We start from the raw sequence: 24,698 nt of genomic DNA, 5'->3' as shown, positions 1-24,698 counted from the left end.
TGATGCTTCGTTGTTTTGCGCCCAGTGATGTTGCACCGAAAATCTGGCCGCACGGTATCAGGTAAAACCACGCTGTGTGGGTTGTGATGTTATCAGCCTCCGTCAGTGGGTGTTGCATGTCGTTTCTCCAGTTGCATGCGTCGATCTTCCATCCGCGATGCAGGTGGAGTGTCGAATTCAGCCGCAAAGCCGGCGGCGCTTTGTTTCTCAGCCATGTCTTGCAAGGTGCATCGAAATTTTCCATGCACGGCGGTCTGTGCACAGATTTTCTGTCTTGGTCTGCCAGCTTCACCTTCCAAGGCCCCAGGAGCTCGAAAGGGCACCACTTGGCAGGGCAGGAGTCTCAGCAGAGAGTCCAGGTGCTGGCAGGAGAAGTCTTTGATGGCCCTGGCACTTCAACAACAGGAGGCAATCTCAGGACAAGCCCTTGGATATTTCTTCACAAGCAGGAATTCACAACAAAGTCCAGTCTTTGTCCCCTTTCACCAGGCAGAAGCAGCAACTGCAGGATAGCTCCACAAAGCACAGTCACAGGCAGGGCAGCACTTCTCCTCAGCTCTTCTCCAGGCAGAGGTTCCGCTTGATGTCCAGAAGCGATCTCATTTTTCAGGGGTTTGGGTGCTCTTCTTATGCCAATTTTGGCCTTTGAAGCAGGTCTACTTCAAAGGAAAGTCTCTCTTGTTTGTGAAATCCTGCCTTGCAGAGGCCAGGCCCCAGACACACACCAGGGCGTTGGAGACTGCATTGTGTGAGGGCAGGCACAGCCCCTTTCAGATGTAAGTGACCACTCCTCCCCTCCCTCCTAGCACAGATGGCTCATCAGGATACGTAGGCTACACCCCAGCTCCATTTGTGTCACTGTCTGGAGAGAGGTGCAAACAGCCTAACTGTCAAACTGACCTAGACAGGGAATCCACAAACAGGCAGAGTCACAGAATGGTTTAAACAAGAAAATACCTACTTTCTAAAAGTGGCATTTTCAACCACAAAAACTCAAAACAAACTTTACTAAAAAATGCATTCTTAAATTGTGAGTTCAGAGACCCCAAACTCCACATGTCTATCCGCTCCCAACGGGAATCTACGCTTTAATCATGTTTAAAGCCAGCCCCCATGTTAACCTATGAGAGGGATAGGCCTTGCAACAGTGAAAACCGGATTTGGTAGTATTTCACTGTCAGGACAAATAAAACACATAAGTACATGTCCCACCTTTAACATACACTGCTCCCTGCCCATGCGGCTACCTAGGGCCCATAACTTAGGGGTGTCATACATTTAAGAAAAGGGAAGTTTTAGGCCTGGCAAGAGGGTACACTTGCCAAGTCGAATTGGCAGTTTAAAACTGCACACACAGACACTGCAGTGGCAGGTCTGAGCCATGTTTACAGGGCTACTAATGTGGGTGGCACAACCAGTGCTGCAGGAACACTAGTAGCATTTGATTTACAGGCCCTGGGAACCTCTAGTGCACTTTACTAGGGACTTACTTGCAAATCATATATGCCAATTATGGATAAACCAATCAACAATAAAACTTAGACAGCATATGCACTTTTGCACTGGTTAGCAGTGGTCAAGTGCTCACAGTTCAAAAGCCAACAAAAACAGGCCAGAAAAAATAGAAGGCAGGAGGCAAAAAGATTGGAGATGACCATGTAAAAAGAAAAAAAGGTCCAACAATGCTGGTATAATCTAGAGTAATTTCAAGAATTTAGCATTTTTCTTGCTACACAAAATGCTTGAGATTTACCCATTATGCCACATGGTGTCACCAAGATGTTGTGCAGGCAACAATCATATCACAGGAACATTAAAACAACATGTACAAACAAAATGTGAATTAGCTGCTGTTCATGTCACATGCAATTTTGAGCTTTTTTAGTGTGAAATGTGCTTCATACCCAAAAAGGGGTCAAGCCACATTCTGCACTAAAAATAACACAAAATGACAGACTGCATTTTACACAATGTTGTGTAATTTATGTGATTTATATAGTCACTTTCACACAAATTTCTATAAAATACATCTTTGTCATCATAGTTTTGTCATTAAAATTGTTATGCATTTGGACATTATTAATTAACTGTTTAAATATTAGTGGCCACTGCATGATGAGTAAAATGACTCCATGTCTAATTTACTAGCAGCTACCCTCTCATCAGTGCCACTGCAGTACCATGCTTTTTATCCAGCTTTTGCTAAGCCTACAGTTTTCTCACTTCTCCTCGCGGTGAGTACGATTGTGCCACCATACTAACTGAATTGGGCACTATTGTTGCTCCTGCACACATTTATTTCTAAAATGAAGGATTATTAACAGGATAATTTGCAAAATGATTTCATTGCGCTTTCTTCTTCATCTGCTGCAAAGCATTTATTCTTTATTCTCTAATATCAAGCTCTTCAACCTGGTATTGATTATGGAGTTTAAATCAGATCAGAATCAAGGATAGCTACCTTTTCAATTTAACAAATATGTTGCAGAGCTAACAAACAGCATTACTCGTTCTAACAAATTAAAAAATGAAGAGAGGTTTCTGCTGGGATGATCAGTTATTTACTCATGCACTTATTATGCATCATCTTCAGACTTCAAACAAGCTTACACTGGAAACAGGTGCAATTGAAAGAACAGTTTGAACAGTTCTGTTAAAAGAGCAGGAAGATGGAGAAGAACATGCTACTGTGTACTGAATGTAGACATAATGTGATGGGCACTAGAGAACCATTTGAAATCTAAGCTGAATATCTGGGAAATCTACAATGTATGAATAACTGTCAAGCTGCATAGCCATTTTCTTTGCACTATATGATCTTACTACCACTTACATTTCTGGTTCAAAGAATGTGTTGGTGGATGTTATGTGCCATCTTTATCTCTATCCTTTGGCAACACTTATTTATGATCAGCCTGTATTTGCTTCTCAAAATATTTTTTGAATAGTTCATGCTTTCTTAGAAAACTTCAGGAATATATGGACCCAAAGGAATCAGAATGCCATAATTTACACAGTTGCTTAATCAATAGTATTTCATCTTGCAAGCTATTTCTGTTACAACTAAGGAATTTCAGTTGGATGCTGGCCCCAGCTTGAATCTGAACATTTTTTGTATTTTTATATTTGCAGCCATTGCCAGGGGCTCCTAAAACTTGACATTAGGTTTTACGGATTTTATGACAGATATTCCACCTTCAGAAAAAAATAATGTCATAATTATTACAGTGGACACCGTTTCAAATGTGGAACATTTTTCTCCATCCAAACTGCCAATAGCAGAAGAAATGGCCATTATTTTGTTAATTATATTTTTCAGCTTCATGTATCTTCTCATACCATCATTGCTCACTCAATACCTTTCATGTTTTTGGAGAGTTTTGTTTAGAGCATTAGGGGTTAAACAAGCTTTTTCTTCTGGTTATCACCACCAGTGAAATGTGCAAACAGAGTGAACTAATCAAAGCAACACCTAGAGTGTGATTGTAATGTAACTCAAGGCAATCAGGTTTCCTGTTTACCAATTGCAGCATGTTCAAATAATAGTGTAACCTATCATGCCACCAAAGTCTCACCATTATTGTGTAAGCAAGGATTTAATCGAAGACTCCATTGTTTCCTCGTACTGATCCTTTGGTTGTGGCAGTTACTGGATATTAGGGGGTGAGTGGAATATTCTGTTTCACCTGCAGAATTTTGCTGACTTTGTGCTGCAAGAGTTCTAGCTAAATTCACCCAATCCCAGCATGGTGGAACTTTGTCTTGCAAGCGGCTCCAGATCAGTAAGTTGGTGAGGGAGATTTGGTGTCCCATTGCGCAATTTTCGATCACTAGGAGAACATCCAGCAAGATTTGTCTAAGATGTGGTTGCAACCATTCACAGCCAGAAGGCTGCCGCTCAAGTGGAAAATCTACTCCAGTAGCAGCAAAATGAACTTGAGCAGCTGTGCCCTTTGGTGAACCACATGGTGCTGTTCACGCTACCGGAGCTAAATCACAATGCAAGCAGTGCAACATGCTTTTTTCTAGTCATTGGCAGAACTCAGTGGAATCTCACTGAGTTTTTTTGCAACTCCACTAAATTCTACAAAGTCAAATTCCACAAGTTCTGCCCACCCCTCTCGATTATTTAAATCAATTATTGAGGCACAGAAGGCACTCTGAGGTCAAGCAGGGTTACTGGGTCTCAGTGGTGTGAGCTGGGGTAGGCTGGGGTTGTGTACCTCTGATGTCCGGGGACCTATCCATGTCTCTGCAAACTGGGCCAAGTACAACCCTTGCCACACTGGTAGTGATGTCCAACAGTTACAGGTTTCTCAAGGAGGCACTATGGGGGCGCACCAACCCAGCACGCAAGAATCGCCCAGCAGTGAAATAACAGCATGTCCAACCCAATGTTTTACTTTGTCAAATTAAAAATTCTCTTACATACATACTTACAGGCCTAGTCACAAACTGCATTTTGCAGTAGATGAACTATGTCCACAGTAATGGTTAGGGCTGAGGTGTACTCCTCTACTATCATATCTATATAGAGACCTCCTCCAAAGTGGTGCGGATCAACTCAGACCTAAGCATACGTTTCCTGTAGTAGATGTGGGCGTGGTTGGAAAATTGGAAATACTATAAAATAGGAGGGGATTAGGGAAAACTATAAAGAGGATTATGGAAAGACATGATAACGCAAATATCCACCAACAAAAAATAAACACCTTAACTACACTTCTAAAGTTACTACAAAATGCCACTTAACTGTTGTATATGTACTCAAACTCAGCCTTCGAGTACATCTAGCACCAAACATAGCAACTTGCAGGTCATGCAACATGCTCCTGTGGAAAATAATGGAACCAGGGACTTAAAATAAACACTGAATGAAAATAATGTTGTTCTTTAGATTATTTAAATTAATTCATTTTTAATTTTATTTTAAAAAATCAATACAGTTTATTCATTCAGATGTGGGATGAGAAGCTCTGCATAGTCTTTATAGAAGGACATAGTGAGGCCATCTAGTCCTGGAGCTTTTTCCACAGGTATACTCTGCATCACTTGCACAATATTCACAATAGTGAAGAACAAGATACTGCCTGTGCGAGTTCTCAAGCCAAAGGCGTTAAATGGAATCCAGAAAGTCAACCAGTCAGTCAGAGTCATGAGTCTGTGGAGCTGTAGAGATTCACACAGAAATCTGTCATAGTGTGCCAGATGCCTGCAGGATCTGTATGTGGGATTTGCTGGTCATCTACTTGTCTTGTGATGTGATCACTGGTCAAGATATTTGGAGAAATCTAGTGAACGTTTATCCCATCCTAGCTCTCTTGCCATAACATTTCATGGCACTTCACTTCCCAGGTAGTATGGCACAGGTGCAGCTTCTTCTGATTTTATGTCTAATGGAGGCAAAGATATTAGTATCCCCAGAAGCATAAAAGGCCAGTTTGAGTAAACGGATTTCTGCTTTAAGTCTAGCAAGCTGCAAGCGGATTGTGTGCAGCACTCTGACCTGCTTAGCTATGCATGTACCATATATTATCAACTTTATTGCCCAGAGGGTGACAGCCAAAGTCACATTTTGGGTGTTTTGAGAGAATTATTCTATGCTATTAATCCAAATCTCATTCCGGAAGACCAAATCATGAGGGGCACCTACATGTAGATGCCAAGTGTGTGCTTGGTTCCATGAGGTGGGGTGAGCAATCACCAGGAAAACTGAGGCATGGCCGGAGAAGGTGCTGGGGAGGTGGTCAATTGCTGTGGTCCAGAAGATTGCATCCTTCGTGACCAACCAGTAGTCTATTCTAGACCAAGGGCCTCATTACCAGGCTGGCGGTCATGAGACAGCCATGGTGGCCCGACCGCCACATTAAGATCCTGCTGGTTAGACTGCCAGCGTACCGCCAGCACCACCGGAATCCATGAGATTGCGATCAGCGGGGATGGTGCTGCATGCAGTGCTGCCCTGCTGATTACAACCTCGTTCTCTGCCACCGCCATGAAAAGGCTGGTGCAGAACAGGTGCATGGGGCAACGTGGGGTCACTGCACTGCCCAAGCACTTGGCTTGAGCAGTGCGGGGTCCTCCTGCCCAGCACCATCACAATGTTCACTCTCTGCTGTGCAGACAGTAAACATCGCGAAGGTGCTGGTGCACCCTGCGGTGGCAGCATTGCCGCTGGCTCGATTATGAGCTGTACACAATGCTACTGCCTATTTCCCGCTAGGCTGATGGGTGGAAACTGAGGTTTACACCCGTCACCCTAGCGGGAAACACCTAATAGGTCCGGTGGGTGGTCATTACTATGGCAACGGCCACCCTGTTGGGAGTTCGGCGGACGGGCTTTCACTTTAATTGTCGGCTCAGGAAAGGCATAATTGATATAACTGGTTGTCAAGGAGTTTGAGTGTCCTTGAGATTGTGAATTATTGCCAGAGTACCAGTAGGTGTTGTCCAGAAGTCTGTTTTGGTGAGTATTAATTGGTTTTGAGCAGTGTGTTTTGTGAAGTGTTATATGTTTTGGTAATGGCATCTGTGTTATGTTGTGATATTGGGTCATGAGTGGTATGTGGAAAATTGTGTTTTGGTGATAATGGTGCCTTATTAAAACATTGTATGTTGATGATTGTGCATTTACATGAAGGCTTTACATTTTTGGAGAACTTGATTTAGATAATTGTGTCTGTGGAAGGTTTAAAGAGGCGCGCTAAGTTTAAATATAAATTGAAGTTTATGATCCTCCACCCCTTCTGTCTGGAACTAATCCTGTGGCTCACCACTCTGGGTAATACCCCCGCCCACACTGACCATGCACACAACCTGGGCATTATCGTGAACTTCTCTCTATCAATGACCCACCAAGTTAACACCGTCTCCTCATCAAGCTTCCACACCTTCCGTCTCCTGTGGAAGATTTTCAAATGGTTTTCCCCCGATATGAGGAAGTCAGTCACCCACACACTCATCACCAGCAAACTGGACTATGGCAACACACTCTATGCTGGCATTACCAAGAAACTTCAATCAAGATTACAAAGAGTCCAGAACGCAGCAGCCAGACTTATCCTGGACATCCCCCGATACAGCCAAATCTCCTCCCACCTCAGAGACCTACACTTGTTCCCAGTCATGAAGGGCATCACATACAAACTCTTGATCCACACCTTCAAGGCACTGCACAACATAGGACAAGCATACCTCAACCACTGCTTCATCTTCCATGTACCTAACAGACATCGTCTTTCCTCCCACCTCTCCCTTGCAGTCATCCCCAAGATCTGGTAAAGTACAGCAGGAGGAAGATTCTTCTCCTACTTAGCAGCCCCTCAAGCTCAGGCAGACTGCATCTCTGAAGTAGTTCAGCGAGGACCTCAAGAACTGGCTCTTCAACTGAGCAGCACACGCCTACATTCTGCACCTTAAGACCCTATGGGTGATTAGCTGTGCTTTACAAATACATAATTGATTGATTGATCCTTAAGCGTTTAGTTGTGACTGAGTACTAATTAGATAGAGCAGTGGTGTATTCTGTGCACAAGGTTAATCTGTACTGATTTCAGATTAAGTTATGGCTGGTCAAAAGTCTAGTTTAGAGTACATGTGATGGTGTACTGCACTAAAGTACTATTTTCCTTTGGTGGTGAGTTTAATTTTCTTCCCATTTCGCAGTACGTAGACACAGATTTGTTATTTGTTTTTATGGAAGTAATATGATTGAGCTGTTGCTTTAAATTGTTTTGTAATTAGCTGTGTGTGTATTGTGAAGTTTTTTTAACCTAAAATAGGTGAAATTTTAGCAACGTCTGAAACTTTACTTCACTGTCAGAAGAGCAGGTTTCACTTCCATTTGGTATCTCTGAATATGAGATTCTCTGATGTCATGGTTGACATACTTGTCTGTGAATCAGAGACGGGTACAGAGTTAGGGTGAATGATAAAAAGTTGCAATTTCCTGAAAATTGCACATTTGAAGGGAAGAAACTTGAATATTTTAGGCACATGCAGTTATAAATGAAACCACAACTAAGACCTGCACAATTTGAAGCACCAAATGAATTGAATTATGTTGCTAATAAAAAAAGCACAAGAACGTATTAAAAGGTCAGATCAGGAAATCTTGTAATATCTGGAAGAATGCATTTGCCAAAAAGGAATGGAGAAAGAAGATGATAGAAATTGTGAGTCCATTTCCTGCAACTGTTCTTGAAAACAAATCAAAAGAGGAGAATGAAAATAATGAGTGATTTTGAGGAAGAAGGTGAATATATGGATGAATTATTCATTGTTACACAACCACCACCTCATGAGAATTGAATTCAGATTCAAGATCAGAGCTTAGTGAAACCAGTGAAAACGAAGATCATTCAGAGACTGGTGAATAGAAAGTAATACAAAGGCTGTGGAAAAAATAATGGTTTAAAAAAGTGCATTAAGAAGAATTTGTGGATACAGATAGTTCCAGTACTGCAAATCAAAAATGGAATTTTGATGAATTAGTGTGTTTGAATTTGGAAGCAGGAAACTGTACTACTTGTGCATACTAGAGACTTGAGAGAATGGCTGAAGAAATGGGTGTTAGTCTAACTAAAATGCTAATTTGTGAATCTTCTAAAATCAGAATGACAGAAACTGATTTGTGAAAAGAAAACATTGTGCAATTAAAAGCAAATTTCAAAGAAATTATTGATTTAGTTGGAGACTGGCAAAATCTGAACAAGCACAGAGATAACTGAAGTGAGAAGTCACAGAAATGTAGAATGAAGGAGGACATGAGTGTCTGAATATGAAATTGCGGAAAGAGAATTCCCAATGACAGAGGTGCCTGAAGGGCCTTATGTTCATGATCCCTTGGAACAGACATAACTTTTGAACCTTTATAGAAGGTTTTCCAAAATGTAGGGAGGAGCGGAAAAGTTGAAGCCAGAAGTAGAGAGGATTGTGACAGTTTCAAAGGCATTTTGGGAAGGTTTGGGGGCATTTTTTAAACTTACTGTGCCTAAGGATGTGAGGAAATGAGTGTAAAATGTGGTAAAGTGGCTAGAGAAAGAGACACACAGAGATGGTCCCAATTACAAACCTTAACGAATTGTCATGCTAACATATGCAGCAGTAATTGAGTAATCTAAGGGAAAAGTTCCAGCAAAACAGATTAATTGGTCAAAAATTATGAGAGTTACAGAAAATACAGATGGGTCGGTTCATGCATATTATGGAGATTAATGCAGATTTACAGATCTACAGGCAATAACGTGGAATTGATGATGACCCAAAAAGGCAGGTACTCCAGGACTTATTTCAGCTCTTGTGTCTGGAATTAAGCTCACAGCTATGCTATGCTATACTATGGAATTGGGAGGACCCCATGCATGAAGGACTCTATGTGCAGTGCACAGGGCTTTGAATTAAATTATTTGTGCAACTGTAAGCCAAAGAAGATTCACCAAACCTTGTCTGGCTGACTCATACCAGGGGATCCCTAACAATCTTCAGGCAGCAGCATTCTGCATGAACTGTAGTTTTCAAATTACTACCTTGGGAGTGCCTAGGTAGAGTGCATTACCGAAGTCCAGGTGAAAGAGGATCAATGCCTGGACTACCAGCCTTTTTGAGGACTTGGGGAGCAAAGGCAGAATCTTACGTAACATACACAGGATTCCGAAGCAGCTAGCTGATAGTTAAGTGACCTGGGTTTCAATAGAAAAGGTTTTATCCAGCCAAACCCCTAAACTTTTGCAGGAGGGGGGGAAGACATAGCGGCCAACCCAGGGCCCATTGAGAAGGATTAATCCTAAGGATCATGAGTTCAGCTTGAAACCAGATGTATTCATCGAACTGGCTAGTAGCTCCAGAAAAGGGTCCAGATTAGATACTGAGGGATCCAAGTCAGTGGTGAGCAAGAAAACCAGCTGGTTGTCATCTGCGTAGGAGACTATGTAAGTTCCAAAGGGAGCTAGGTTATATGCCAGGGGTTGCAGCTTCAGCAGAAAGTGATGTGTTGGCAAGCACAATCATTGGATTAGACCCTTATTTAGGCAAAATATTTTAGTGAAAAAATAAAGCTGATGGTGGCATGGACACTTTTTTTCAGGACGGTGGGTAGGATGTTTTTCAATCCAAGAAGTGGAGGGAATGATTCCTGAATAAAAACAAAGCCTTTAATAATAATGCTAATAGCATGCAAATGAAATCTGGAGCTTGTCACAACTGAGAAGGCCACTGGAAAATAACCTGTAAATGTAGAAGTTTGCAAAATGAACACAGATGATGATTCACATTGATTCCATGCAGCAAAACATGATTCTCATTGCACAGAATGGGATCACTCAGTCAATGGCCCCATCCCTACCAGCACCTGTGTAAAACATGTAGAATACAAAACAACTCAATGGAGTTATGCCTTCAGCTCAAGTCTTACAACCTAAAATGCAGAATAATATCTAGAGATTTTTATAGAATCTTAAATTTCAGCACAATGTAGCTCAACCTCAAATTTAAAATTGACTAACACATTTTCAGCTACATTTTGAGTCCCTTGTGAATCGAGTCAGGCACAATGACTGTGCCTGAGTGGGTAGACATATGTAGAAGGAGAAGTTAAATGCCATTGTGTAGCAATTGTGATTGACAAAGGATGATGTTGACTTTAAAATTAAATCATAAGAAACAAAAATAAGTATGCTCACGGTTCTCTAGATGAGGACTTACCTCCAGAATAAGGGACACAGTGAAAAGAGATATTGGAATATTGTGGGAAAATAAATTGGGCTGATTGAAAGTGCAAAGCAACTGCATTTTACAGGGACACCAAATGGTTTCAATCTGTGTCTGAATACGGGATTGCGCCTGTGACTTAAAAGATGGTGCAGCAAGGCAAATCAAATGTGAAATAGAGAATAGTTCAGTGTTGCAAAATCGGTTCCGCCCATTTAGTTTAGTAAACCCAGATTTATTGCTTTTGGATCACCTGGTTTTGGACTTTTTAGTCTCACTACTTGTGTCTCACCTGCAATTATCACTTGGTAAACAGATAACATGCCTGTGTGCACCAGTGTCTGCCTTTGAGGATAAGGCCGCTGCAACGCTGCTAGTTAAGGGACACTTGGCTGGTTACATGTGAACACTTGTGCACACGTCTGAGAGCTGTGCGTGTGAGACTACTATTGTGAACAGCTCAGTAACTGCGGACAGGTAGCCTGGTGCAGAGAGGACACTGCAGGGTTAAATACGGACCATTGGATAGGCCACATAATATTAGTGGGCACTCTTAGGTAAAGTCAGTATGGTTTACTGTTTTGTCTGCAGAGACTTTTTATTATGTACATGGGGAAATTTGCCTCAGAGTGCAATTGTGCTTTCATTTGACCTACAAAGTCATACACTATACCAAACAGGGCTGAAAATGGTGCAGCCAGCTGAAAAAATCAAGTCCCAAGCAGATATAGGTACATCTTATGGGCTGTTACACATTTTCATATTTCTGTGACAGCTAGGATCAGACCCCAGGGGTTTTGTCACCTTGATGAGCCAAGGTAATTACTCTGCTCCCCAGCAAAGGGAACCAAGGCCTTCCCACACAAAATGAGTAATTAACACTGCTTCCCTCAACTCCAAAGATGGAAGGGGTGCTGAAGAAAATATGCATGTTAATTACCTGTCACATTGTACAAGGGCCTGGGACAGCCTGGGCCCAGTGAACAAAGGACGAAGCCGAGCCAACTGGTGGCAACAGAGGAAAGGCCTCCTCTTTGTAGTTTGGTGGGAAAGGCCCTGGCAGTGATGTCAGCAAGGGTGGAGTGAAGTGCCCAGAGGAGATGTGACTAGCGACTTCTGGAAGGTGCCATCTTGAACTATCTTAGCATGTTGTACAGCAAGGTTGGGCTAGGGACAGAGGGGTGATATAGCACCCTAGGATTGGCTAGGGGTGCCTGGCTTCTAGAACCTTCCACCCCCATTTAAAACTCTTACACTGCAAATGGTTCTTAATGTGTGATCTCATATCCTTAATTATGCACTGCCCTAACCAATAGGCTGAAATAGGACATACCTGCTACAGGGACGTCATAGAAACTGATAGCCTGATTGGCTATGGAGACTGAAACATTGCTTCTAGGTAAAATCATGCTATGAAATTGAATGCCTTCTGTGGAAAATTATTACAAAAGGATGTGCTATTTGGAAATGAGTTTTGACTTCAGCATTTTTTTGCTGAGGGTTTGCTGCTCTGACACCTCTAATGTGAGATCTACTGCTGGGTGATTAAGCTTCTATTTGAAGACAGACCTCATTTCCGTTTGCCTGCTAACCTATCTGACTTATTAGCTACTTTGCCTTCTGTAACACAATTACATTTTTGAATGAGCACATTAAATGATAACTTTGAGAATCTTGTGGGCATTTATATACAGCTTTACGCTTAGTCTGTAAGAAGTTCTGATAGTTCCATTCCTGCAAATGACCATCTTGATTTATTATTATTATTTATTAAGGTTGTCAAGATCCTTAATAATAGAAACTGCAGTTCCCCCTTTAACCTTACCAAATGTCAGTGTGCAGTAAGACTAACCAACAGTCTCTCTCAGCAAAAATACCTAATTGAATGTCTGAAGGAGCTTTGGGGCTGATTAAGAGTTTGGCGGTCCTGTGACAGCCATGTTGGCAGTCCGACCAACAACAGTCTGGTGGAGCAGATTGCCATAATATGAGACTGGCGGCATAGGAAATAGGAGACTGCCAGCGGTCCACCGCCACCTCCAGGCAGCACTGACTGCTGCTGTTTTCTGGAACGACAAGCAGGCTGCCAGAGACCATGTTTCCGTCTGACCTATTAGGAAGTTGCAGACTGCCAATGTGACCACCACAGTCCAACCACCACGGAGCACAAGGCAGAAAAGAGCAGCATAAAGGTAGACACTCACCTGCACATTGCAATACATGTCCGGAGCTGCCACGGAGCCAAACCTCAACGTCATGCCCACCATACTTCAACGTCATGCTAATATCATTAATGTCGACATGGACGACAACAACAGTAAATACACACACCTACCTGAATTTTTGTCATTTTTATTCAACTTGGACTGCCAGCAAACACATCCTCAGGGCTGGATACCAAGGCCAGCATCTACACTTATCATTCATAACATACACACACTCACACACTATAACACTGACACACACATTCACAACACACACACTTCAGCCAGCACACACACACTGCATAGCAATAACACACATATACGCACTGCTACACAACTCTTGATCAGGGACACCGAAGGCCACACAACATACACACACAGTGGCTAGCTGCCTACAGAGTTCACTCTGTCTACTATTCTTTGCCACATTTTCATTTTCTGAACAAAAATAGTCTGCTAGACTTGCCCTCCAAATATATGTGGCTCTGCTCTAATGATTTCATCCACCATGACCCTTAACTCCTCATTGTTGAATGGTGGGTGTTTTTATGGTGACATGGTGGTGTAAAACAAAGTGAGGGAATGGGAAAAAAATAGATTAATAGGTGCTGTGTGATGAGTGGGTGGCGTGCAGTGAAGTGTGTGATAGCGTGCAAATATGTGTTTGGGGATGTAGTGCGGTTGTGGGATGTGGGATGTGTGGCTTATGTGAGGTTGACTGGTGCCTATCCTATTGTTTGCACTTCTGTTGTGTTCTACGTTATGGAGGTAAAGGATTGTGGTGTGTGAAGGGGTGTGTTTTATAGTGTGGTTGGTGGCTATGTCAAGTGTGTGTATGTGTGTCAGCTGTGTTGTTTTCAAATCTATCCAATGCAGTGCTGTGTCTTACTGTGGGGACAGCCAACCACTGCAGTTCTCACTGCCATCAGAAGATTGCCATGGCAAGAATGTTGGTTGGCAGGCTGGCGGTCCTGGTGATCAGACTGCCTCTTTCCCGCTCTCCAGGGTCCTGGCAGAGTCAGGATTTTGGCTGTCATTTGGCACGCTTGGCAGTGTAACTCGTAATATGGCGGTCTGTATGACTGCCAACATGGTGGTCTTTTGGCGGCCGCCACCGTGGCGGTCTTGCAGTCAGACTGCCAAACTCATAATGAAGCCCTTTGTCTCCTCTTTTCACATTTCTGTGTCGTGGTCTCTTCACTTCAGCTTCAGGAATTTCTGCAATAAACATTCAATGTCTAGGAAAGTGATCTCTCCTCCATCCTGTGCACAGGAACAGGCCAGGGACTTTCCAAATGTAACCCACAAGCTCCATTACTCTGGTTCACTCATACACATTATGCATGTACCAAAAAGGGCAAATATACACACATATATATACACTGCAGTGGCAGGCCTGAGACATGTTTGAAAGGTTAATTAGTAGGTGGCACAATCAGTGCTGCAGGCCCACTCATAGCATTTGATTTACAGGCCCTGGGCACATATAGTGCACTTTACTAGGGACTTACAAGTAAATTAAATATGCCAATTGTGGAGAAGCCAATGTTACCATGTTTAGAGTACTGCACACCTGTACTTTTACAGTGGCCAGCAGTGGTAAAGTGCCAAGAATCCTAAAACCAACAAAAAACAAGGTACATCAATGAAAGAGGTAGCCAAGGAAAACCAAAGAGCACACAGCAAAGATGGGGAGGCAGAAGCCCATTCCATTCTTGGCCAATTTGCATGCTATCATCTTACGCTTCAGACACTCCAAATACCTACCTCCTGTATGTGACAAGCTTTGGCAAAGCCAATAGGCCTCAATGGAATTCAAAGAATTTGTTAACGTCTCACACTCAAAAGCTTTAGGAAAAAGTATTCCTGTAGGAGATAATGAATTAAAATCAAAAACAATGTGGTGGGGCTATATAACAATTTACAGATGTAATATAGTTCCTAATGGATTTCAGTGAAAGCACTTAGAGAAAGGCAGAATGATCAACCAAATAACCAGCAGCACAAGGAAAGGGAGAATGTGGAGCCAGAGCGCGCACTCTATATATTTTAACATTTGATAACAATTGTTGGACTTACCCTTTCTGTAGGGTCATCCCTAAATATTTTGCCTTCACCCTCCTATTTTCTGAACCTGTTTTTCTTTCCTCTTAGGACTCTCTGCACACTTGACAACTACTAAATAGTGCTAAAGTGCTATTCTCTCCTTTCTACATGGTGAACTTGGCTTACACAAATCAGCACATTTAATTTATTTTTAGGTCCCTAGTAAAGTGGTACTAAATACCCAGGGCCTGTAAATTAAAGGCTACTCGTGGGCTTGAAGCACTGATTATGCCACCCACTTAAGTAGCCTTTTATACATGTCTCACACCTGCCATTGAATCCTGTGTGCAGTTTTAAACTGCCATTTCGACCTGGCAAAATAAACCTTCTGCTATACTAAAACCTTCCTTTTTCCCTGGGGTAGGCCCTAACCAGCCCAGGGCAGGGTGCAGTGTATTTGAAAAGTTGGACATGTACTTTTAAGTTTTACAAGTCCTGGTAGTGAAAAAATCCTAAATGCATTTTTAATTACTGTGAGGTCTACTTCTCACATAGGATAACACAGGTTTAACTGATTACATTTAAAAAGTGATAACTTTTGATTGAGAGCAGGTAGGAATGTCCAATAAGCGTGTTGTCTAAAGAATTGTAATGTAAAGCCCTCTTTAATGATAAGTCAGATTTTAAGTCACAATTCTAAAAATGCCACTTTTAGAAAGTTGACATTGTCTTGTCACCAACCATTTGCTGTCTGCTGCCTGCATCCTGAGTCACCACATGACTAGGTAAAGCCAGCAGTTGATCCATCTGTATTGCTGCCACAGATTGAGACAAAAGGAAGATAGGTGTTGTCAGGATGGGCCACTCTGACTTAACAAGGGAGCAGAGCTGTCATCTGCCACCCTTTCACACTCACAAAGGGTTTGTCAGTAGTCTTTTCTGTCCCAGACAGGCTTGGGCCAGGGAACGGAGAACCTTTTCCTACTTGAAATCTGGCATCAGGTATAAATATTGGAACCTTAGACTCAACCCTTCAGTACACCTCAGGACCTGTGGTAGACTCAGAGGGACTACTGTGCTGCTTTGATGCAAGAAGGAGTGCTTCTCTGCTGCGTTCGTGAGAAGGTATCTTGATCCCAGGACCACCAGAATGACTTCTAGGGCTTGTTGGCTGGCCTCATTCTCAGAGTGTCAGGGACAAAAAAGGCTCTAACCATCTTGAACCATGCACCACCATGGTGCAACTCCAGTCCTAGACCTTAGAAACGGGCCTCAAGGTGCTCTGCCAGCCCAGCTGTAGTCCCCATCCGAAGCAACGCAAAGTGTCACAAAACCTTGCTGCACAGCTACTAGCCTGATGAGAATTGACGCAAAGCAACATAAAGCTCCACAAAGCCTAACCGCTCAGCTGTCAGCTCCATCAAAACCAATGCAAAGCAACACAAAGCCCTGCTAAACTTCACTGCGCAGCTCAACAGAACTGAAACAAAACCCCGTAAAGCCTTGCCACGCATCTTCCTTGGAACTCACGCCAGATCACGCAAAGCCTCACAAAAAAATGCTGCAGAGACTGCGCACCAGGATTTAAGGTATTCTCTTCAGCAGGACTAACTGGGTCCCTATAGTTAGCCCACGCTCCATCGTTGTTGGCCTGAACATATGATTTTATCCCAGTCCAGTGCGACCTGAAAACCACAGTTGGTACTTAGTGTTTTTTAGCACTGTTTTCACTTAAAACTTTAAAATTGCATTTCTCCAGTTTTATTAATTGTACTTTTGTTGTTCCGGGCTAAAGAAATATTATATTTCACTCTATTTTGTGGAGTTTTTTTTGTGTTGTGGTTTTACTTTATTACTGTTTGGAGTGCTGCATAAATGCTTTATGTATTGCCTCTAAATTAGGCCTGATTGATTTGTGCCAAGTTACAAGATGATTAAGGATTGATTAATTTGGGGGTTTGCTTGTGTTTAAAAGTTACAGAGATTGTGGTTGCTATTTGAGTAGGGTTTAACCTCCCCACCCTCAACAAGCAACCCAATTTCCAACAACAATCCATATTATGGAAAGGTGTTTTGTCAAGAGACCGAAAAAGGCATACGCTATGACAGTGCTGACATATACAAGGAGTTAACACAAACTATTGATGGGCCTAAATGAGTTGAGATGTAATGAAGGCTCTTTTCACTTTGCTACTACCCCTCTCACAATATACTAATCTATGCGAGTTGTGCAAGTATATTTTAAGGTCATGGTAGAGATTGTTTGAATAATTGATTCTGAAACAAGTCTACTATCATCCTCTAGGAAAGCTAGCAAATAATATGAATAATAAGTCATTTAGAAAGATAACAGCATAACAAAGCAAGACAACTCATGCAGTAATTTTCATTACTCACCTTTTCTCCAATGGCAGTTTACTCATGCCATTTCATGTTCTTCAAAAAGCAGGTCAAGAAATTCCATGTTGCTCTTTTAGCAACAAACTTAACAAATCTTCCTTTTGGTAATTCATCCAATCACTAACAATGTAAGGCAAATCATCTCTCCATCAACCCCTAGCCTAGCACCATCTTAGACCTAAAAGATGCCTTCTCTCCAACAGCTTAGTGCCAACAGACATACAGATTAACAAATAAGTACATCACCAAGGTAAACTTTACAGGTAAATTTAACAGAATTTGCAATGAATCAAATCAGTGAAATGTTTCAAATGTTTTAACACAACCCTTCAATCCTGCCATGCAGCTTTCACATCCTTGTCAAAAAACATAGTAACCTTGCTCCTACAGATGTGCTCAATCTTAGGCCACTTGTTAATCCCTGAAAAAAATCATACAAAACTTTTCGGAGTTTGTTGAGTAACATGCCCTTCAAGCTTCCAGTAGGTTACGTTCATGAAAATCCATGAGCAACAGATGACGGCTTATTAGGTGGTCTCATTTTTCTGGACCCCTCTGCGGCATTGAATACCATACCAAAAAGAATGAAAGTGGATAAATGTATGTATGTCATGGGCTTGAAACTGCAATGGATGGTTTGGTAGACTGGGTTCCACATCCAAATCTCAGACTTCTTTCAAAAGGAGGAGCACCTCCACTAAGAAGATCCCCGTGATCTTGCAGCTGTGCACTTATGATTAGACCTAGGTGTACATTTTTGTAACACTATAATTTTTTGGCATACTCTTGGGAATTTTGTTTTCAAAATTATGTCATTATGCCACCTTGTATAAACAAGATATCTGTTCAGGGGAAAATATCCTTTTGCATGAGCACAGTAAGAACAATAGTGAGTGGGGAGACTGTACATACTCTATACAATTCTTATTTCTGAAGAATGCTACCTGTTTTTTGTCCAATCATTGGTCATTTGAATATGGAGATTTAGAGGGAAAGCATCACTCTTCCTTTGTCTGTAATCTCTGCGGCATGATTCACTCATGAAAGTTGGAATCTTAACATTGATTTTCTCAAAAAAAGTCAAGTTCGGTGCAGTCCTTTATGTTTATGTTGGCAGCCACTGATATTTTTGTTCCTCTTTTGTTTGTTTGTTGCTGCTGACCCGGAGTATATGTTACGGAGTGTAAGTGTGCAGGCAGAAATAACAGAGATTTCTGGATGGTGGAGGCCTGGTGCTAATAGTGTTTCCTCATTTTCCTTGTGTTTTTATGACTTGTGCTCAGATTTGTCTTCACACTGTGGTGTGTTTTACATTTTGGAGCCTAGTGTGCTGTAGGCCTTGGAATTATTTTTTCTTGTATTTCCACATATTCTCACTTCTCTTGTGCTAGAGATATACTGTATTATTTTACAGGCTTGTTGATGGCCTTGTACTTAAGGCAAATGAATTGATTTTTTGCCTGCATGTGCCTGTTTGTGTCTAGGCTTCATGTGGCTCCAGAAGTCTATGTAGCCAGATATTTTGTTGTCCCCCATAGGCTTGTCCACTTTTTTTGCATTTGTGTTAGATGGTTTATAAATGTTTTAATCTCTATTCTATAGGGATAATTGCTACCTTATACTGTTTGTGTTTACGGCATTTTTGAAGTATATTTGTATCGTTTCTCACTTCTTCCATTTTGCTATGCTGTTTAATTTGTTGTTGCTGTTTTACTGGTGTTATACTAGGCCAACAGGTATCCCCAGTCCTATTTTGGCTATATATGTGTGAGTGCATCCTTTCCATGCAGCTCTTGAAGTTTTTGTTGATGGATGGGGAGGAAGGGGCTCCAGACAGGGTTCTCTTTGTTTTTCATGCCCCCCCCTTTGATGGCTATGTGTTGATAGCTGTGGCTGACTAATTGGGTGAGTGTATGTGTGTGTGTTTGGGGGGACTGTGTGTGTATGAGATTGTGTGTGTATGTGGATATGGTGTCTCCAATGCCATTTTGTTGAGTCAGTGAGTGTTTCTGATTAATCATCATTTTATCCCACTTTTAAAAGCCATTTTCTTGGCGCACTGATATTAGAAAAAAGATGTAATTCTGGTCTTTCCCCCTCATATTTTTGTTTCTACATATATATTTGTATTTGTGGCTGATTGTAGTAGTCCAGGGTACACAGTATTTGCTTTTAAACAAGTTATTTGATTGCTACCTGCCTCCTGTGTGTCCTTAAGGGTTAGGAGGTAACATTATTAATTAACATATTCACTTTTTGTTTGCTTCCCATAGGGGCCTCGTGGGCCCTGGAGGGACACTAGTGGAGGGACATCACATATTTCCATGCTATTTTATTAGAGTTCTTCTGCCTGTCTCAAGTCTCCCGTAGGGCCTCAATGGGCCATTGAGTGACACCGACTATTTATTAATTCATTCATTTATTTCCGCTTCCTCCCATGGTGGGGGGAATATGGGTTCTGGAGGGAAAAAACTATTTAGTAATGGATTTATTTGAGTTATGAATGCCTCCATTCCTCCCAATAAAGGCCCATGGGCACCACTCTTTTCTTAATAAATTAGTTTGATTAATTCAATCAATGTTGGCTTCCACCTACAGGGGCCCCATAGGTCCAGATGGACACCATCTATTTATGAATTACTTTATTCAATTTGTGCCTACCATCTGCCTCACATAGAAGACCTTTGGGTCCTGGAAGGACAAACGTTTTTTTTCATATTATTTTAGTTGAATTTTATATATTTATAACATTGTTATGATGGTGATTATGATAACATTTATTGCATTAAAACGTCTCACTCTCTTCCTTCTTTACTGCTTGCAGGTGCACAAACGGATATTACTGACAGAGATGGAGAGAAGTCTAGGAAATAGCTGACACTAGAGTACAGAGACCTCTCTACTAAGTGCCTCCTTGTGTGCTACAGTGCTGACCGATACAAGAAAGAAGAACATGGCCCCAAATATGTAGTCTGCTGCCAAGAAAGTGTCCTTTAAGGAGAAGAAGTCATCTATTGCTAGTGCCAGCATTGGTATCAAGGCCTCATCCTTTTTCTAGCAATGATGCGTATCGTCTGCATCTTCCTTTTGGCAGGAAGAGCCTGGGATGAGAATCACCCCTGAATCAACAACATCACTATCCTCGGCAACAAAGCAGATGCCTCTCAATGCTGCAGTGAATGTAGTCATGGCCGACAGCATTGAATCAGAAATAGAATTGTTCCAGCAGCAAACCGAATCTTCATCACAGGAAATTCAACAGCAACCATAGTCTTTAATATCTGACCTTTCGGAGCAGAGCAGAAAGCTACGTTTGCAGCTGATCAAGATGTGTCCAATTGAAGAAGCTGAGTGACTGCTCTTCATTTGGACACATCAGCTTCATGATCTCCTGCACTGGAAAAAACTGCTCTAAGTCATATTCTCCAATTCCCTTTCCTGTTTTATCTTGACATGGATTATCTCCTAATTGGGAAACGCAACAAGAAACAAGGCAAAAGGAAGGTTACTGAAAGCCTTGGAAGTGAAAACGATAATGAACAAGTGTTTGTTCATCTGTAGAGTGGCACAGAGCCAAATGTATATCATCTCTGTTCAACCTGATGTCAGTCATGTAATACCAACAGCACCATCTAATTCAATGTTTTCAAGAGCCAAAATATCTGCAGCAACCACCACCACTCCTGCTGCAGTCACCTGTCAGCTCTAAAACAAAAGTCCTGGTCCCACCCCAACAAGTTTTTTAGGCATTGGTAGGAGAGCTTTCCTCACAAGTTTTGGACTTAAGTGAGCAAGCATGCTGTATAGCCCCTCAAACAACTGACTCATAGTCTTGTTGTGTATGTGGCAAAAGTCACCACTCTGCAAAATTCAAAAACAAAAGATGGCTCCAATGTTGGAGTTTACATGTTAAACGTTCTTACGTCATGTGCAAAGCCAGCCATGAAGAGCAGTGTCCAATGCACTATTCAGTCAATGAACTGAATTATGCTGTGACATTTATGTATTTTAATATAAACAATCTGCTTGCTTTTCTTTGGCAACAAGCTCAATGAGACCTAGCAGGCCTGCCATTTTGGTTGGGGCAAGTTTTTAAAAAACAGCCTTGCCCGATGACTCATGCTCGCTATTTGGAACATTGTCTAGTGAGAGGATGTCTCTTCATGCTGATCCCTCATGCACATCCTGTTCCTTGGAAACTCAACACAGACACTGTTGTTTAAATCTGGAGGTGTTCCGATTGAAGACTGGTTCGATCTCCCAGGATCGGGACAACTCCTTGTTAGAAAGCTAGACTCTGTCTACTGAGAAAATCTTTAGCAAGATATTGTTTTACCAAGACCATTTTTTAATAAAGGATTATTGAGTAATAATTAAAAACAATGACCTTGCAATAATCCTCACAAACCAAGTGAAAGGCATTATTCTAACAAAATGAGATATTGGCCAATGGGACTGCTACAGACACTTCCTCCAGTATCTCTATCCACGCTACACCATCAAAATAGTCTCCCTTTTTTGAAGGCACAGCCATGCAGCTACCTCCCACCAGTGTGCTCCTGAACTTAGAGATGGGCCTCAGATGGGAAACAATGAGATCTTGCTGTGAGTAACGAAGTAAAGAACATGAATGATAGCTTCAATTGCAAGCATATGTGTACATCCAGGCACTTTGTGATGGTGATTCTTTAAGCTACTGATTTAGTGGTCCTTGTGACTTACACATTATTTACATAATTACCATCTCCAGTACTTTTTATTAATTAAACAACCACAACCCCTTGCATAATTAAAAAAGTTTTTCTTCTCAAAGTGAAGAGAAGGAAATATAGAAATGTTTTAGTAAGTGAATTAATGGGGTGACACTTTCTTTCACCAGACACTTAAGTAACGTATGCTTAATAAAAGGACTAGACAACAAAGCTTTTATACATTGCCATCAAAAGTTTTGGTGCTTTAACTATATGGGCACAATTAATTTGACTATATCAAGCAATTTATTTTACTATATCATGCAACAATAATAGAGATAACCTGGTGGGGCAACATGATTTTTGGACAACTATTGGCATAAAACACTAATTCCAGAGTCCTATCCCAATTTTCACTGCCTACACCACACCCTCACGCTTACTTCATTATCAGTACAACAAATAATATTCTTGGGTGAGAGAGCAAGTGAGTGTTGGGCGAGGTTGACATTTTAGGCCAGGGCTTGGGCTAGGTTTAGGCTTGGCTATTGACAGGTTGGATGGTTAATGGAAGGTAGAGAACAAGCCAGTATAAGAGACAGCATACAAAGGAGAAACCTAAGAAGTTGAGGGAGAATTTGGAGCAAGTGTCCTAAAAGGGATGGGATGGATAGTGGAAGATATACTATGGGTGGGTAGTTGGCACAGGGCAAGGGCAGCATGAACATACCTCTTCTTCTTCCTTTACTTTAAATAGCCAAGGAGCAGCAACATAGGAAGGTGAATAACCTAATAAGGAGTGGGAATCAGACTTAGGACTTAGAAAAATGCAACAAATGCAGTAGTTATTAATGTGAAACTAGTGGGACTCAAGCTTAGTACTCATCCCAGCAGTAACATAATCCTCTTTGTTGCGATCTTTTTCATGGCCCTTATGCCCTCCTCCTCATTATCTGCTTCAGCACATTCCAGAAAAAAAGGCACGTAATTAGTAATGTTGTTACCGCCTGCAAAGTTTTTCACAAGTAAAAAAAACCTAACAGATCTGAATGTATTGTTAGTCAAGGAATGAGTTTGAAACATATTCTTTTATATTTTAAAAATGAAATACTCAAAAATTTTATATAATAAAAGTTTTAATAATGAGCAGAAGGCTTAGAGAGGGCCAGAAACACAATGATTAAAGGAAGGAGAATGAAGGGAAAGGAGGGTAAGGGAGTGGTAATGGCAACAGCATAAAATAATTAGGCTGTGGTGGAGTAAACGGAGCCAGGCTTTGCGGAATTCCATGGAGTTGAAAAAAAAAAAACTTTCCATCCCCCGCAGAGTCCTCTTGAATGCGCCCATCTCGGAAGCGCTAAGCAGGATCGGGCACACGTGGCAGGCCGGTGCACAAGAGGCCTGAAACGGCAAGCAGAAATAGAAGGGGATATTAACAGGAAACCCAAGGAGATGCAGGATGTGTACAGCCACTAAATAAAGTAGGTAAAGAGGAAGTTAGGAAAGAGGAAAAATACAAAAAAAGAAAAGACTGTTTGACAGAAGGACACTTTGCATTACTATAGGAGAGACTATAGATTTTAGGAAGGTAAATAAATAATTATACATGACTTGCCGGCAGCAGAATATAAATGTTGTCTGTGTGGTGGTGGCAGCAGAAGAAGCTAAGTGCCTTGTCTGGGGCCTCTTCTTATTTGGTGATCCTGAAAGAAGGAAAGAAAAAGAAGACTATCTACAATAATATGAAAGTGCATGTAGTAAGCAAACAAATTCACCACTTGAGTAATCAACACAGTCCCACTCTTTAGCCTCTCTCCTAATAAACAGTTCAATGACATACAAATTATTGACAACTATAAATGATATTGTTCCTCCAATATCTTCACAGGTGTCTGTTACTATCCCACTAAAGCAATCCACAGTTTAAGTCAACAATATTGCACTGCAACTCGAGGAAAAGGAGACTGCTGTGGCAGGTGAGTCATGCAGTGGTGCTATCATCATTGAGATCTTCCTTCTGCTCCCCCACTTCCTACGCACCAACCAGTGCTTAACTGGCTCCCGGCTGCCTACTGCGGACATCCTAGATGATCTACTCTCAACGGTGATTCTCTGAAAAAATCCAAAGGGAACAAATATGTTATAGTTAAGTTCTAAGACCTTAATTACATTATTAAAAAAAATGGAAACTAACTAAAATATAAGCTAACACTACTCTGAGATGTGAGCTAATGTTAAAAACCTCCAAAAAACATGTAGATACACCATTTAAAGTTTAGTCAGATAACTATAACTTATGTCCTCACCATGCACTGCCTATGACCTCACATATTACATCACTCGTTAAATGACATGACTGTTGATGTTCACTATGGAGACGCAAGTTATAGGTCATTGACTAATATATAACTGGTGCAGTTCAGTGTTTTTTTTAATGTTACCTCATGTGTTATAACTGTTTAATTTCGTAACGTAAGTTAATGTCCTAGAGTCTGTTTGTCTATCTATCAAAGTTACATTTAACTTTAACCTTTGGCAGTGAAAAATATATGACCTGCACAATCTACTAGGCTTGGGAAAAAATAAAAAATAAAATATATATATATATATATATATATATTTCATTGAAAAAAAACAAAGGTTAAAAGTA

At 41.4% G+C, this 24,698-nt stretch overlaps 1 protein-coding gene across 3 annotated transcripts in view; it reads right to left on the bottom strand.

Moving 5' to 3' along the window:
* The window catches only part of SHISAL1 (shisa like 1), a 644,593-nt gene that overhangs the window by 84,068 nt on the left and 535,827 nt on the right, over positions 1-24,698 (bottom strand). For 2 of the 3 annotated variants that reach the window (XM_069228280.1, XM_069228279.1), the window contains exon 5: positions 23,662-23,751. The exons of the other annotated variant lie outside the window; for it this stretch is intronic. In XM_069228280.1, coding sequence (XP_069084381.1) covers positions 23,739-23,751 — 13 coding nt within the window. In that variant the 3' untranslated portion in view covers positions 23,662-23,738. Of the gene's footprint in view, positions 1-23,661; positions 23,752-24,698 lie in introns of those variants that run through there. 3 annotated transcript variants of the gene reach the window in all.

The sequence above is a fragment of the Pleurodeles waltl genome, chromosome 4_1 (genome assembly GCF_031143425.1).
Source record: "Pleurodeles waltl isolate 20211129_DDA chromosome 4_1, aPleWal1.hap1.20221129, whole genome shotgun sequence".
Classification (NCBI taxonomy): Eukaryota; Metazoa; Chordata; class Amphibia; order Caudata; family Salamandridae; genus Pleurodeles; species Pleurodeles waltl.
The sequence above is the reverse complement of the archived record's forward strand: the minus strand, read 5'-3'. Positions and strand labels throughout refer to the sequence as shown.